This window comes from Mobula birostris, chromosome 9, assembly GCF_030028105.1.
Source record: "Mobula birostris isolate sMobBir1 chromosome 9, sMobBir1.hap1, whole genome shotgun sequence".
Lineage (NCBI taxonomy): Eukaryota > Metazoa > Chordata > Chondrichthyes > Myliobatiformes > Myliobatidae > Mobula > Mobula birostris.
Genome location: NC_092378.1, coordinates 62,215,145 through 62,233,111, shown reverse-complemented (window position 1 = coordinate 62,233,111; position 17,967 = coordinate 62,215,145). Strand labels below are relative to the sequence as shown.

General features: G+C 41.0%; 1 protein-coding gene across 5 annotated transcripts in view; it reads right to left on the bottom strand.

Moving 5' to 3' along the window:
- Positions 1 to 17,967, bottom strand: part of LOC140202797 (plasma membrane calcium-transporting ATPase 1-like) — a 129,198-nt gene that overhangs the window by 63,392 nt on the left and 47,839 nt on the right. For all 5 annotated transcript variants that reach the window (XM_072268157.1, XM_072268161.1, XM_072268160.1 and 2 more), the window contains exon 3: positions 1,782 to 1,979. In XM_072268157.1, coding sequence (XP_072124258.1) covers positions 1,782 to 1,979 — 198 coding nt within the window. The remainder of the gene's footprint in view (positions 1 to 1,781; positions 1,980 to 17,967) is intronic.

The window sequence follows — 17,967 nt, the reverse complement described above, 5'->3', positions numbered from 1 at the left end:
TTCCCTCACACGCTTCAACATCTGGCATACTGCTAGTGTCTTCCACAGTGAAGACTGATGTAAAATACTCATTTAGTTCATCTGCTATCTCCTTGCCCCCCATTATTATTTCTCTGGCCTCATTTTCCAGCTGTCCTATATCTCTTTTTTATTTTTTTTAAAACATACTTAAAAAAGCTTTTACCATCCACTTTGATATTGTTTGCTAGCTTGCCTTCACGTTTCATCTTTTCCCTCCTAATGATTCTTTTGGTTGCTTTCTATAGGTTTTTAAGAACTTCCCAATCCTCCATCTTCCAGCTAATTTTTGCTTTGTTGCATGCCCTCTCTTTTGCTTTTACTACATTAGCTTTGACTTCCCTTGTCAGCCACTGTTGTACTATTTTACCACTTGAATATTTCTTCATGTCTGGAACACATCTAACCTGCACCTTCCTCATTTTTCCTAGAAACTCATGCCACTGCGGCTCTGCTGTCATCCCTGTCAGCAGCTCCTTCCAATTCACTTTGGCCAACTCCTCTCTCATACCAGTAATTTCCTTAACCACCCTGAAATACTGCTATGTCACACTTTACTTTTTCACTATCAAATTTCAAGTGGAACTCAATCATATTGTGATCACTGCCTTCTAAAGGTTCTTTTAATTGAAGCTCCCTAATCACCTGTGGTTCATTACATAACAGCCAATCCAGTCTAGCTGATCCCCTAGTAGGTTCAATGAGAAACTGCTCTAAAAACTGTCCATAGGCATTCAACAAACTGATTCGCTTGCGATCCATTACCAACCTGATTTTCCCAATCAAACTGCATGTTGATTTCTACCATGACTATCATAACATTGCCCTTTTAACATGCCTTTTCTATTTCCCATGGTAATCTGTGGTCCGCATCCCAGCTGCTGTTGGGAGGCCTGTATATAACAGACACCAGGGCCCTTTTACCCTTGTAGTTTCTTAACTCAACCCACAAGGATTCAAAATCTTCTGACCCTATGTCACATCCTTCTATTGATTTGATGCCATTCTTTACCAACAGAGCCATGCCACCCCTCTGCCTACCTTCCTACTCCTCTGCTAAGACATGCAACCTTGGACATTCAGCTCCCAACTATAACCATCCTTTGGCCACGCTTCAGTGATGGCCACTATGTCATACCTGACAATCTGTAATAGTGCAACAAGATCATCCACCTATTTCTTAAACTCTGTGCATTGAGATATAACACTAAGTACTGTATTTGCTACCCTTTTAGATGCTGCATCTCTAATGCACTGATACTCATCCTAGTGGCTGCAATTTTTGTCCTAACATCTGCCTGCCCTTCCTTACAGTCTGACTGCATGCTATCCTCACAATGCTTATCCAAATGGGAGTAGGCTCTTTTCAGCAGGTAGATGACAGCATCGTTCACTCCAATATGATCCTGGTAGGTTAATAGCTGTAATAATGCTGAATAATTTACCAAAATCCATTTCCAACTTGCTGTGCTTGAGAATAAGTGATACAGCTTCAAGTTAATGCTAGCACTTGAGCATCCAGTTCAACTGTTAGGAACAGTTACCTGATTTGATTCAGTTCTAACTATCTGTTTCTCAAATTTTTGAATTGAGCACATGTACTCAACATACACAAGGATTTTGAAGCCATTTTGCTAAGTCAGTAATACAATTTTTTTCTGGATCACAATCTTGGGATAAAAGTTTGTAGAGATTTCATATCTATTAATTTAGTGGCAATGTTTTAGCTACAAGTTGTTAAAACTGAAATATTTAATACTTGCCTGCATTTTTCCCTCCAGGGGGTTTATAGAAAGAAAGGCCTAGTGATATTATGGCTGCAATTTCTAAAATAATTAACGTGACATCTTGTAGAGCTTCCCATACTAGCTGAAGAAAAGTTTTTGCTTTTTTAGGTGGTATAGAATTTTCCCCAAAAGCTTGATGCCGCCTGCTGAGATCTACAGGATCGCCAGATAACCCTGTGGAAAGATAAAGACAAAATTCAGTGCTGTTTCATACATCCACCTGGAGCAAGCAATGGTAACAAGTAACCAGTAAAATGAAAATTGGAAAGGTGCAATTCTGATCTGAAAGACAACTGCAGACAGGAACAAATATCCAATGTGGCAACAAAAGACCAAGTTTAATGGGCAAGTGCTAGAAAACAGTAATTGATATAAATAGGTACTTGATCAGCACGGCCATGTCTTTTCCATGTTGTGTGACATGATCTATATATTACAAATCTTTGTACAATTCTCCTGTTTTACGCTCATCATTGCAATTCAAAAATAAGCACAATTATATGATTGACAATCAAGTAGGAAAGTAAACATTGTACTGACCTCATGTCATCTAAGAAATAACCTGCAAGAGGAAACTGAAGAGATCAAAATATTTTACAATTCCATTATCAAATTTTGGAGACGCATAAAGTTAGGGACAAGTTCTGTACAAGTATGAGATAACTACTGGTGGACAAAGCTTCTCCTGCAGTAGGTTACAGTGAAACAAATTTTCACTAAGACAACATTCAAATCTCTGGTTTACCTGTCTACTTTGGATGAAAAACAATTAATCTGCCCATTGTAAGTAATTTATTGGCCAACTATTTTGTTCACCAGAAAAATGTTATTTCAGGATTGTGGATATGCTGAAGCCAAGATGCTCTGATAGCAGCTCGCTAATTTCAACGGCTGCTTCAGGGAACACCACATCAAGCAAATCGAAGACTTTCAAAGCAAACTTATTATCAAAGAATGCATATCACCATACACTACCCTGTGTTTTTGTGTAAGTATTCACAGTACAAAGAAATACAATAATCAATGAAAAACTACACAAAGACTAAAAAAAAACCGGTGTAAAAGACCATCTATGGAAAAAGAAAAAAATATACATACACTAAACACATACACACACAGAAAGAAATACTGAAGTAAATAAATAAATGAAACTGAGAACATGCTTTGTAGAGTCCTTGAAAGTGAGTTCAAGCTTGTGGAATCAGTTTAGAAGCCTGATGGTTATACTGTAAAAATTGTTCCTAAACCTGGTAGCATGGGACTTGAGGCTCAGCTACCAGGTAATGCCACCACTATGCCTCCTGTGGGATGAGGCTTCTTTAAATAGATGTAAAGCTATTTTTAAACAAGTGAACTTTCTATATTGGCATGCAGTGGGATTCTCCACATTGCAGCCAAGCCCCTCAGTCTTCATTCCACAGAACTTCTTGGAGAACAGCAAATGGCAAACCAGGATGACAATTATGGAGAAGAGAAAGGAATGACATTTCAATGGAAGAGTGCAATGAAGTTGACCAATGGTATCAGGTGTAACTATATTAGCCGACTTGTCAGCAATTTCACAGGATCACTAATGCAGAAGAGTTAGTAGTATATTTTTGTCAATATTAACTAAGTACTTTGAACAGTTTTCCTATGCAAACCAACTTAGAGCACAGTATTTTTGAAAAGCATCTTGTCTTGTCAAGTTTTAGGTTTTGGAAAGCTAACCTACAAAAATAAAATGAGGCTAATTCAATTGAACAACAGTGAATTTATGATTATTGCACCTCAAATCTGTCAAAAAATACAAATTCATTGTTGAGATTCTAAAATTCTACTAGTTTCAGTGAACTCTGGTGCTTTCAATGGATGTTAATTTTGTTAAAATCAACAATACTAGCAGTTTCCACATCTAATACATTAATTGTTCTATTGTACAAGAAGCCTCTTAGCAAAACTCAAATCATAGAATCAAAGAACGTTTACAGTACAAGAGGCAGCCATTCAGCTCTTCACATCACACTAACTCTCTACCACAACTATCTCATGGCCCCTTTTCCATCGCCTTACAAATTTAATGCACCATTTACTCAATTCCCTTTAGAAGGACAAAATGAAACCACACCTGCAACAATACATTCTACATTCTTATTATATGTTGCATTTAAGGCATTTAATGGCATTTATCCTCTTGTACATATTGTACCTGCAAATGATGCCTTCACTAAGAAAATGAAATCTCAACTTAGTGGATATACTTCTTTCATACCACCCTTCAGCTCCTCGATATAAGCAACTCCAGCGTTCTTCCCCCATCAGATTTTGGAATAGTCCATGAACACATTAAAATTACTTTGTTGTTCCTCTTTTGCACCAATTTTTATTGTAACTTGCAGTAATTTTATTGCCCTGTACTGTTGCCATGAAACAAATCTTTACTACATCACTGATTTTTGTCTGTTGATAGAGCCATTGGGCAGGTGGGGCTCATCAGCCTTGGACTGTAGTTCACCTAGGAAAACTGATTTTAAACTTCTGCTGCCTTGCGGCCATACCCACCCATAAGAAAGGCTTCAGGAGTAAACCCCAAGGAAGAGCAGGAGTCCCTAAGGCAGTTTGATGCTGTTTATAACTTCACTCTGGCAACCTGTGACGACACTGGTGCCAAACTGTATCAGTGTTTGCCCTTCCCTTGGACTACATTAGTGACGTGGAGAGGGGGATCCTGCTGCATGGCCTACAGCCAGTTCTTCAAATCTTCCCACCCAGGCTTGCGCCCTGGAGAGGACACCGTCCACCAGAGGCGCAAACCCATGATCCCCTGGGATCGACGGCTGTCTACTGATAGAACCAAAATTATGCAGTTCGGAGGATAGGTGAATGACCTGAAACTTATTTCTTTCCACAGATGCTGCTTGACTGCCTGAATTCTTCCCAAAATTGTTTCTATTCCAGAATCAAGTACAGCTTATAAACCATTTTCTCCATCCTCCCTGCCACTTTTAATGAATTGTGTATTATACACCCAATCCTTTTGCTCCTGTATCTCTTAACCATTTACAGCCTCAACGAAACTGTATCAACCTAATTCTTGTGTTAAACTTTCATGTGCCACATTTCTGTAATTCTATGAGTTAATTATTCCAGTTTTGTCTCATCTGCACATTTAGTGATGGTGGCTTTCAAATACATCTAGTTTATAAAAGTAAATAAAGCAACCCCACTAATTGCCTGAAAATTTATGTTTCTCTATTGCTACCTTAGGCAAATTCACATTCACCATTTCAATAGCCCTCTTATATCATGTTGCTTGCAGATACATTTTGCATACCAACTTATAATCAGAGTAATAGAGCACACAGTAATAAAGCCATTCATCCCAAGTTATCCAGACCAACCAGTTACCCAATTTACCCATAACCCTCTTAACCCTTTCTATCCATGTATTTACCCAAATGTCTTTTAAATGTTTTATTTTACAGTACCTGCACCGACCACTTCCTCTGACAGCTCATTCCATATACAGTATGCACCACCCTGTGCGAAGAAATTGTCCCTCAGATTCATTTGAAATCTTTCACCTCTCACATTAAACCCATGCCTTCTAGTTTTTAGTACCCCTTCCCTGGGGAAAGAACTCTGCTCATTCTATCTATATCCCTCGGTTTTCTACACCTTCATAAGGTCACTCCTCAGTCTTCTACACTCCAATGAGTCACAAAAAGTGTAAGATGCACATCAGTAGAAACTTAGAGGTCCTGATTTTCAGAAGGCGTGTGTCCACATACACTGTATATATCACATTAACTCTAATTCCATTGCTCAAAAAAATCAAAGTCATTAAACATAATTTGCCCTTAATTCCATGCTGACTTGCCTTAGACAATTCATTTTCCTCCAAGTGACTTAATCCTCTTCTAGATCAACATTTCCTTTAGCTTGTAGCAAAATGTTGATATTACCTGGACTATTAATGCCCCCTTTTTTTGAACAAGGGAATAACATTCAAAGTCAACTATCATAGCATGTGTAACCATAAAGGGTGGATTCTAGTTAATTGTGGTGCATTGGTTAATCCAGGGCAGCCACTTATTTGGGATAACTCTTAAAGAAGAAAATCTAAATCAAGAAAATAGCCAGATTTCCTTCATTTATCTGGGGCTCTATGCCGCTTAATAGGGGTAAGAGACAGCTGCCGAACAATTTCTAACCGGCATCACTCGCATGAACTTATGTGGCCATTAAACACTACACTGTGCTTAGAGAAAATAGTTCTCAAAATTGTGTCAGTTGAGTGGGTGTTCAAAAAGCAGTGATTTTTGTCACTGATAGTTGGTGAGAAATAAGCAGCAAGATAATCTTGAAGGTATCGACAATCATCTCCAATGGTATCATGAAAATGAAGATCTGGAGGAAGCAATAGCATTGTATGAAAGCAGTCCATTATCTGCATTAGGTGACTGTACTAATTTTTTCAATCACAGTCAATCAAAAGAACATAGCAGAGTGTTGGTTGTCTGTGGCATCCATGGAGTTTTTAAAATGGAAAAACCATTGCACTGGGACAGTTCCACTCTTTCAAGCTCAAGACTGGGTTCAGTGGTACGAGTAGTCATCACAAACTGGGGACTTCCTTGGTTGCAATAGATTACATGACTTCTGTGCCTCATCACATCATTCGATCTCCACGAAGAATTGCAGAACTAGCTGTTGAATCCCACTGCTGATCTCATCTGTCCAGTCCGCTGGAGCTGGAGCTGACTTCACACGCTAGGACAGGCACGTCCTGACTTCAGCAGGGTACGAGGCCCGTCAGCTACCTTCACTGAGTTTAGCTTAACTGTCAAAGTGGTGTACTAGGGTATGGCTGATGTCCCATGCAACAGGTGAGAGGAGAGTGCACAGTACAGACCAAGGTGAGTGAGCTGCCCCAGTATGGACATAAGCCCCTTCAGAGGTGCTACCCCTCCCTGGACACTGGATAAATTCCTCCACTGATAACTAGTAGGAACTAATACACTGTTTTATAGTACAGTAGTAGCATTGGTAATGCTCTAATATGCCCTGCATTTCATTTAAATACATAATTTGTTGCTCAGTTAAACAACAGTGTCTTTTTTTAAAATCCTTTTTAACTACTTTCACAAAACTTTGATCAGTTGGGGCAGCCACTTAATTGGACCAAAATGTACTGATCCTGATCAGTCCTAATTAACAGCAATCCACAGTACTACCTTGAGAGGAAACAAACAATTTTACAAAACAAAACTATACATAGACTGACAAAAACCAAAGTGCAGAAGACAAAATGTGCAAATACTGAGAACAAATTGTAAAGAGAGTCCTTGAAAGCGAGTCTGTAGGCTGTAGAGTCAGTTTAGCGTCGTGGCAAGTGAAGTTATCCACACTAGTTCAGGAACCTGATGGTTGTAGGGTAATAACTGTTCCTGAACCTGGTGGTGTGGAACCCAAGGTAGTAGCAAGAAGACAGCAAAGTCAAGTTCAGGAGTTCCCGATCCTTTTTATGCCATGGATCCCTATCATTAACCGGGGGGTCCGTGGATCCCAGGTTGGGAACCCCTGATCTAGATGGTGGGCATCTTTAATAATCCTTGCTACTTTCTTATGGCAGCACTCCATTTAAGTGTGCTCAATGGTGAGGAGAACTTCACCTGCGATGGATTCTGTGCCTACCAGTTTGTGGCTCTCTTAACTCAAAAACCCTGGCCAGAGCTCTCCCCCTTGATAGCCACCTGACTTCAATGTGTAAGAGAAGGCATTTGTGCTCTGCATCCATCTCCTCGCAAAGCTGCTCAAACAGACGTGAGTTAAGGGCTTTTGTTTTGTTGTGATTGATAACTTCAACAACGTCACTCAATACGCTGTAAGATCAGATGACATTTTTCGGCTAGTCAGCATTTCCCTGTGTATGACACAGTGTGTAGACTGGCATTCAGGAGCAACCTCTTTGACCATGCAGGTAGTGAAACCAGACAGCCGTCCAATCGTAGCTACAGGCCCGTCTGTGCATATTCCAACATAGAATAACCAGTCCAGTTTGCCTGACATGTAGTCATTGAATGACTTGAATAGTTCTGCCCCAGTTGAGTTAGTTGGCAGCTGCAGTGCACATCGTCTTGAGACATATATCGCACATAAACCAGCAGTATTGCCTTGTTGTCAACATCGGTAGACTTGTCGACCTGGACAGCATACCATGGTGACTCGTTAGGCCATTCCAACAGCTGTGCTTCGATGTCCTCCGCTATGTCATCGATTCTCCCTGAAACTGTGGTAGCTGAAAGAGAAACCTGTGCCATCTTGTTAGGTGCAGCTTCTCCCAACAGTTCACGGCACATATCCTTGGCAGCAGGCACAATCAATTCTTCACCAACAGTGAAAGGCTTCTTAGCCTTAGAAATACGGCTAGCACTAAGTACGATGCTCTCAGAGCAGCAGCATTTGTGGAGGTGGTGGCTCTCAGCACTTGCTTCTGTCCCGCTCGCTCATGTTTTTTCCGCTCAAAAAGACTCAAAACAGGTTTGTCTTTAAGTGCAGGGTGCTTGGACTCATTAGAAGCAGTTCTGAAGGCTTCATTGCGTCATTAAACAGCTTGTCTCCACATATTACATACAGGGGGCTTGAAGCATGCGAGTCACCGGTTGCAATAAAGCTATATTTTATGTACGACTCGTCATATTTTCTGTTGAAGGAAGCTTTCCTTTTTTTGTTTGCAGTCTCAGCCTCAGCTGTCTCTGCGTTATCATCATTAGGCCTTTTATGTCCCCTACCACCTCTTCCAAAGAAACTCTCAAGCGACGTTTGGTTTTTACTCGAGTAGTTGTAGGACTGATGATCTCGCGTGCGTTCAAGTTCAACAGTGGGCATGACAGGGAATGAGGAAAGGTGCAGCTGACTCATATCATTTCATATCGCCAAATCATATCGTTTCCTCATGGCCCGGTAGCACGCGCTTTGCGGCCCGGTGGTTGGGGACCACTGACCTAGGACGTACTGTTTGATCCTGAAACTTACCTAGTCTTGGCTCGGCTAAATCTTAACTCTTCCATGCTATTAATTTTTAATGCATCTCATACCTCACCTGTCTTCTCCTACACTATTTCAGAAAAACCTTCACCTCCAATTTCTAGCATCTGAAGAATCTCATTTATAATCTCAAGTATTCAAATCCTGACACTTGTCATAAGCACCTTTTATATTCCTCTAAACTCATATCATTCTGAGGTTCACTTAAAAATAGTCCAAGTTTCAATAAGGAAAACATTCGGACCGAAAATATTTTTTGGTAGGATGCCAAATCTCCATCCACAATCAAGTAATCCTCAAGCAAATCAGGATCCTGACAAAAAATGCATGAGCATCAATGCAAGAATTTGCTACTCTTACCAAAGTCTTCGATGACTTTCAAAGCGAAAAGCATGTTGATGTTATTAATAAAAATAGAAAATACCCAGCAAATCAAGCAAGCTGTAGAGGAAAATACTCAGTGTCCTTCTAATGAAAATAATGGCTAGCAACCTGAAACTATTTTAACATTTCTCTCTTCAAAGGTGCTGCTGATCAATCCTCTCCAACACTTATTCTAAAACATGAAATGTCCGTAAAGCATATCAGCTATTTTGGTATAAAACTGAGTATTTGCAACAGACATTTCAAGTTAAGAAATTTGATATTTGCTGTACAAAACGGTTCAAGTGGGGAAATTGCATTCTGGATACAATGTAACACCAATTTTGCAGAGTCAAATTAAAGTCACTAAGTAGTGGAAGACTAACAGTCAAGCATGTGGTTACAGAAGTTAAAACTGATGAAATACATTTCAACTATAACTAGTATGGAAATTTATTTTTTATTGGAACCCAATTGGTTCAATAAAAATCTGTATGTCCAATTTATATGCCAATCGAGCAAAAATTGTCAGCGCTATTCATTTAATGAAGTAGGATATTGGCAAAGATTTTCTCCTTGGCAGACTGTTAAAGTCGTTTAACATTTTTAATGAAGTCCCCTCTAACTTCTTCCCTTCGCCCTACCTCCTTGCCAATTCCCTCTGGTATCCCTTCCTCTTCCCTTTATCCCATGGTCCACTGTCCTCTCCTATCAGAGTCCTTCTTCAGCTCTTTACCTCTTCCACCTGTTGCTCACCAGCTTTTCTTCATCCCTTCTCCCACTCAGTTTCCCTTTGACCTGGTTTCACCAGTCACCTACCAGACTACTCCTCCACACCCCACTTTCTTATTCTGACCTCTTCTCCATTTACAATCCTGATAAAGGGTGTCCACATGAAATGTGACTGTTTATTCCCCTCCATAGATGTTGCCTGAGTTCCTCCACCTTTTTTTAATTTATTGAGATACAGTGTGGAACAGGACCTTCTGGCCCTTTGAACCCAGCAACCCCTCATTTAACCCCAACGTAATCACAGGACACTGGGGGGGGGGGGGGAACCACATGGTCACGGGGAGAACGTACAGCGGGACTGTGTTGCGCTAGATTTCCAGCATCTGTAGAATCTCTTATGCTTATGTTAGTCTTTTGGTAGAAGCTCTCATAATTAGAAGCTTTTAACAAGACTTTGCTAGGGTGATGGTGAGAAGGTCTCTCAGTCAGATCCTTCACTTGGCCCCACTGCATGTTGTCTTTGAGACAGTGCTGGGAATGAGACTGGTATGTACTCTTTACAGAAAGTGCATCTGCTCAAGGTTTCATCTTGAAGAGATGCACACTGCAACAAATGTTAACTAATGAAAGATCAGTTCAGTGAAAGGCACACTTTCGTGCACTGGACTTTGCCCTTAAAGTGTAAGGAGCTGTCCACAACCAAAATGTTATATAAGCTGCCAGTGAGAGGTGGATGCAGGTTTATTTTCAGTAGTTAAAAGTTTAGATAAGTACATGGATGGGAAAGGTACAGAGGGTTATGGTCCAGATGCAGGTTGATGGCACTAGGCAGAATAAGAGATGGGCCAAAGGGCCTTTTTTAATGTCATGATGCTCCATACCTCTATGGAGGTCTAATACTGGGTGCTGAAGAATAAACTGAAGGCTACAAGCTAACCCAAATTTTCTATTTCTCAAATAGGATATTAAAACTAAAAATTATTATAGAGGATAGCATGCTTGACATCAAGGAAAAACTCTAAATCAGGGTCAGGGACTTAACAAAGATAATAAAAGCAGAATACAAATTACAAATAAAATAATGGCCCAGAAGTTTATATTCCTAGGACAAGATGATTCCCAGATTCAGCTTTAAAAGAAAATAGGGCATAATTGCAGATGTTTCCTTGTACTGGAACATTGCATGTCACTGCTATTTAAAGAGAGGGAGAAGGAAAGAACAGGAAATTATAGACCAGATGGCCTAACATCTTTTTCTGAGAAGTTAGTTTATAATTAACACAAAAGTGATATACTGCAAATGGTGGAAACCTGGGGCGAAAAAAATACAATGTTATAAATACTCCTCAATGCAGGCAGCATCTGTGGAAAGGTGCAACTACATTTCAGGTTGATGACCTTTCAAATTACAGATGATGGACACCTTTCGACTTTTCAGTTGATGCATGCCAGCATGGCTTTGTAAAACATGACAAAGCCCAACAAAATGAAGCACTAATGGAAGCAGTGGCTGATATTTACAAGGACATTGAAAATGTATTTGATAAGAATACTCATAAAAGGTTACAGGTGTCCCCCGCTTTTCGAACGTTCGCTTTACGAAACCTCACTGTTACGAAAGACCTACATTAGTTACCCGTTTTCGCTAACAGAAGGTGTTTTCACTGTTACGACAAAAAGCAGCGCACGCCTCGAGCAGCCGCTCTCCCCCGGATTCGGAACGGCATTCTAGCCGGCATTGCTTAAACACGTGCCTGTGAGCAGCCGTTAGCAAGATGAGTTCTATGGTATTGGAAAAGCCTGAAAGAGCTCATAAGGGTGTTATACTCAGCGTAAAGCTAAACATAACTAAGCATTTCGATCGTGGTGAGCGAAGTAAGGTCAAAGCCAGTTTGGCTTGTGGAAGTTGACGAAGCTGATGTTGAAGAGGTTTTGGCATCCCATGACCAAGAACTGATAGATGAAGAGCTGATGCAATTGCAAGAGGAAAGGATAACAATCAAAACTGAATGCAGTAGCGAAAGTGAAGTTGTCCAGGAACTGAACGTGAGGCAACTACGTGAGACTTTCACTGCAACGATAAAGCACGACTTTAATTTTGAAAGGGTCCGTCGGTTTAGGGCATATTTGCAGGATGGTTTGAGTGCTTACAAAGGACTGTATGATAGAAAAATGCACAAGGCTAAGCAGTCAAGCATACTGTCGTTTTTCAAGCCTTCTACATCAGCCACAGCAGAAGACGGACCTCGACCTTCGACATCGAGGTAGGCAGACATAGGAGAAGATAGCCTGCCTGCCCTCATGGAAACAGACGACGATGAGATGACACCCCAGTGTTCCACCATCCCAACCCTCAGGCCGCAGATAGATACCGATTTGCGGAGAATGCAGCAGTAGTCGGGAGGCATCCAGCACATCTTTAAGAAAAAAGACGAAATAAACAAGCTAATTAATTAGGTGCCTCCTGGCACGTAAATGTTGGCCCAGATCAGAGACGATTGCATCGCCTCTGATCTGGGCCGACATTTAGCCGGGCGGCACCTAATTAATTAACACATCAAAGTTGTTGGTGAACGCAGCAGGCCAGGCAGCATCTATAGGAAGAGGTACAGTCGATGTTTCGGGTCCTGACGAAGGGTCTCGGCCCGAAACGACTGTACCTCTTCCTATAGATGCTGCCTGGCCTGCTGCATTCACCAGCAACTTTGATGTGTTGCTTGAATTTCCAGCATCTGCAGAATTCCTCATGTTTACCTAATTAATTAGCTGTTTGTTTTGGCTTTTTTCTTAAAGATGTGCTGGGTGCGTCCCAGCTACCGCTGTACCCCCGCATGCTTCGCAGATCTGTATGGGGTCGCTGCCCAGAGGGTGGCAGCCACTGCGCCACCCCAACCTCCGATGACTCAGCCTAACACACCATCAGTGCGCTCGGCGCTGACTTCCCGATTCCCGTGATTCTACATTGTACATACATTATTTCTGCTTTATATCGGCTGTGTACTTTTACGTGTTATTTGGTATGATTTGCAGCTTCATAGCTTAAAGGTTACTGGAGAGCGCTTGCGCCATGTTTTTGCCGACAGCGCTTGCGTGAGATTTTTGCTACCGAGAACAGTGCAGCAATGATTGTGGAAAAGTATTTCTACTTTATATAGGCTATGTATTCATCATTCCTGCTTTTACTATATGTTAACAACAGGAATTCTGCAGATGCTGGAAATTCAAGCAACACACAAAAGTTGCTGGTGAACGCAGCAGGCCAGGCAGCATCTCTAGGAAGAGGTGCAGTCGACGTTTCAGGCCGAGACCCTTCGTCAGGATTAACTGAAGGAAGAGTGAGTAAGGGATTTGAAAGTTGGAGGGGGAGGGGGAGATCCAAAATGATGAGAAGACGGGGGGGGGGGCACTATCATTTTGGATCTCCCCCTCCAACTTTCAAATCCCTTACTCACTCTTCCTTCAGTTAGTCCTGACGAAGGGTCTTGGCCTGAAACGTCGACTGCACCTCTTCCTAGAGATGCTGCCTGGCCTGCTGCGTTCACCAGCAACTTTTATGTGTTGTTTACTATATGTTACTGTTTTTAGGTTCTATGTGTTATTTAGCATGATTTGGTAGGTTATTTTTGGGTCTGCGAATGCTCACAAATTTTTCCCATATAAATAAATGGTAATTGCTTCTTCGCTTTACGGCATTCCGGCTTACGAACCATTTCATAGGAACGCTCCACCTTCGGATGGCGGGGGAAACCTGTATTGAAATTGAGGCTAGTCACATTAAAAAATTATTGACCACATTAGTAGAGATAACTAAAGGTATTCATTGTTAAGATCCGTTTAATGATGCACATTTAACGACGACACAGGTGAGGGAAGAGACTGATGCCAAATTTTAAAAACACAAGGGATTCTGCAGATGCTGGAACATCGATTTCTCCTGGTAACTTTTTTTTCCCTTTTCCCACCTTCCCCTTTTTCATTCTCACTTGGCTCTTACCCACTTCTCACCTGCCTATCAGCTCCACCTCATGCCCCTCCTGCTCTCTCTCCAATGATTCACTATGCTCGTCTATCAGATTCCTTCTTCAGCCCTTTACCTTTCCCACCCACCTGGCTTCACCTATCACTTTCTAGTTTGTCCTCCATCCATTCCCATCATTTTATTCTGGTGTCTTACCCTTTCCCTTCCAGTGCTGGTGAAGAGTCTCAACTTGAGACATTGAATTTAAAAAAAAATTTTCATAGATGCTGCCTGACCTTCTGAGTTCTTCCAACATTGTGTTGCTGCTCCAAATTTGCTCTTGACAAAGATGACGACACAGGCATTATACATGAAATATTTAAGATCCAAGGATATCAGTGGGTTATTTGAACAAAACTATACAAGTAGAGGAATTAAGAGCCATTCAACTTTCAATCTAGAAGAATCTAAATAGCAAAAACACCCAATTCAGTAGATGCCCAAGGAACAAGTTCTATAGTTGTATCGCGGAGAGCATTCTGACAGGCTGTATCACTGTTTGGTATGGAGGGGCTACTGCACAGGACCGAAAGAAGCTGCAGAAAGTTGTAAATCTAGTCAGCTCCATCTTGGGCACTAGCCTACAAAGTACCCAGGTCATCTTCAAGAAGCGGTGTCTCAGAAAGGCAGCGTCCATTATTAAGGACCTCCAGCACCCAGAGCATGCCCTTTTCCACTCTTACCATCAGGTAGGAGGTACAGAAGCCTGAAGGCACACACTCAACGATTCAGGTACAGCTTCTTCCCCTCTGCCATCCGATTCCTAAATGGACATTGAATGTTTGGACACTACCACACTTTTTTAAAGAAATATACAGTATTTCTGTTTTTGCACATTTAAAAAAATCTATTTAATAAACACAATTGATTTACTTGTTTATTATTTTCATTTTATTTATTTTTTCTCTCCGCTAGATTATGTATTGCATTCAACAACTGCTGTTAAGTTAACAAATTTCACGTCACATGAAAATAAACCTGATTCTGAGATGATGCAAACATAAAATAAAGCCAAGTCTTTTCACCTTAGGGTCTAGGAAAAAAAGTCAGTTTAGTACTGCTGTACAACACAAATGGATTGCTCACAAAATGAGCAACAAACCCATACTTACACAAATTCACATTGCATAGTTTTAACTGAATGTTACTTGGTCACTGAATAGATGTGCTCTCCAAAATGGGAAATGGAGGCACTCTCTGCAAGGGCAACTTTCAGCTTCTGGTTTCTGCCACTTAATCCTCTATCCTATGCTGATCTGTCTGTGGCTTCTGCCCAGTTCCAAAGTCCAATGCAAGTTTGAGGAACACTTCTCATCTTTTATACGAGCACATTTCTGCTTTTGGTTCTCCATATTGAATTTTGTTTCAAGTAGATGGGTTGGGCATTTCTAGCATTTTCCTTTGGGTTCAGTAAATGTTCTGACCCGTATTGCACTGCTTCACATGTCCTTTCGTTTTCTTTCTAACTACCTTCTTCATTAATCTGTTAACACAGCTCCATAAACATTAGAACCACCTCAGCAACGTTACTGACCTCACCTGAGGTATTTCACATGCCCTATCCATCCCACCCCAATCCTATCACAACTGAGTTGTTTTCTCACAATTCTGAAGGATCTGCAGCCTGAAATATTCTCCTTTTCTACCACTGCTGCCTGACCTGCTGAACGTTTTCAGCATTGTGTTTAATTTCAGATTACCAGCAACTACTATTTATGGATTTTCAACTCAGCATGTACATATTTGCCATCGTTGAGGGCAAAGAAAAGGTGATCTGTATTGTTACTGGTTTACTATTATCACTTATATCACGATAGTGAAAAGCTTGACTTGCATGCTGTTCAAGCAGATAAGATCATTACCCAGTGCAGGGAGGTAGAACAATGTGAAACAAGAACAGAATGTGGAATAAAGTGTAACAGCTGCAGAGAAAGTGCAGCGCAGGTAAACAATAAAGTGCAAGATCATAACGACAAAGAACGTGAGGTTAAGAGTCAATCTTATTGAACAAGAGGTCCATTCAAGAGTATGATAACAGCAGGAAAGAAGCTGATGCTACGTGCTTTTAAGTTTTTGCACCTTCTGCCTGATGGGAAGGGGAGAAGAATATCAAGAATAGTAAGGTCAGTGATTGTGCGAGGAAGTATAGACAGAGTACATGGTTCCTGTGATGTCCTGAGCTGTGTTCACAAACCTCTGCAGTTTCTTGTGATCATGTGCAGAGCAGTTGCCAAACCAAGCTAGAAGGAACCCAGTTAGGATGCTTTCTTTGGTGCATTGATAAAAATTGGTAAGGGCAGCCATGCCACATTGTTTTAGCCTCTTGAGAAAGTAGAGGCATTGATGAACTTTGATGTGATATCTACGTGATTAGACCAGAACAAGGATGTTCACTCCTAGAAGCTTGTAGCTCTTAACCTCAACACTGTTGATGAAAGTAAGAGCATGTGCACTGCCCCCCTTCCTGAAGTCAATGACCAGCTCTTTCATTTTGTTGACAGTGAGGAAAAGGCTGTTTTCATCATATTGACAAGCTCTCTCCTCTTCCTGCACTCAGACTCATTATTTCAGATACGGCCCACCGCGATGATATCAAATGCAGATGGAGTTACAGCAGAATCTGGTCATGCAGTCTGAGTGTACAGGGAATAGAGTAGGGGGCGAAGATGTAACCTTGTGGAGCACCAGTATTTATAATAACTGTGACATAGGAGCAGAATTAGGCAGTCCATTGAGTATGCTCCTCCATTCAAATATGGCTGATTTGTTTCAACTCCATTGTCTCGCCTTCTCCCCATAACCTTTAACACAGCAAGCTGCACTCTAGTATTAATATATAAACACAAGAATATTCATATTGCTCAAGTATAATTACCCCATCCATCCCCAAACAGAAGTGTCAAGCAAGATTGTTTGAAAATGTATACCCAAGGTACAAATAAGCTTTATTGAAACATATTAGCACCAACTTGCTCTGCCAAAGAATGAGCAGTGCAAACTGGAAACATATCTGGTTAATTCTGCTTACAAAGATTAGGTCTCTCCTTCGAAATAAATCAGCTTAACTTCAAGCATTATATTTAAAAAACTAAACAAAATGAAGCAAAGGTCCACAGCTCCAAAACTACATGGACTTGAATAATCTACTAGATTCCAAAATCATTTGAGTTCAACATTAATAAACCCAAACTAAGCGAAATTTAACAAAAGACCAATTGTAGATATTGATCACTGACAATCAACACAAGTACATCAAGGATGTGTGCTTAGCCATTTTCTCTACTCTCTACAGTTATGACTGTGTGACTAGGCACAGCTCAAACACCACCTAGGAATTTGCTGATGACACCAGCTTTTGGTGGAATCTCAGATGGTGATGACGAGGCATCCAGGGGTGAGATCGATCAACCGCTTGAATGGTTCTTGAAAGAAATGACTGTGGACTTCAGGAAGGGGAAGTTAGGAGAAAATGCACCAGTCCTCAGAGGGATCAGAAGTGAAAAGGGGGTGAGCAGCTTCAGGTTCCTGTGTGTCAATATCCCAGAGGACCTATCCTGAGCCCAACATATTGATGCAATAACATATTGATACTTCATTTGGATTTAGTATGTCACCAAATACTCTAGCCAATTCCTGCAGATGCACTGTGGAGAGCATTCTGACTGGCTGCATCTTCATCTGGTATGGTGGCTCTGATGCACATGATCAAAACAGGTTGTAGACCCATCTACAACCTTCACCATCAAGAACATCTTCAAAAGGCTGTGCCTCAAGTGGCATCCATCATTAAGAACCCTCATCATCCGGGTCCTTATTACTACTCATTAACTCTGCTCATTACTACTATTGGGGAGGTGGCACAGGGGCCTGAAGATGCACACTGTTTTCTTCTGCTCCACCACCAGATTCCCAAATGGTCCACGAACACTACCTCACTATTTTATTTTTGTACTAATTTTTTTTATTGTAACTTAGTAATATTTTTATGTCTTGCACTGTACCACTGCCACAAAAACAAAT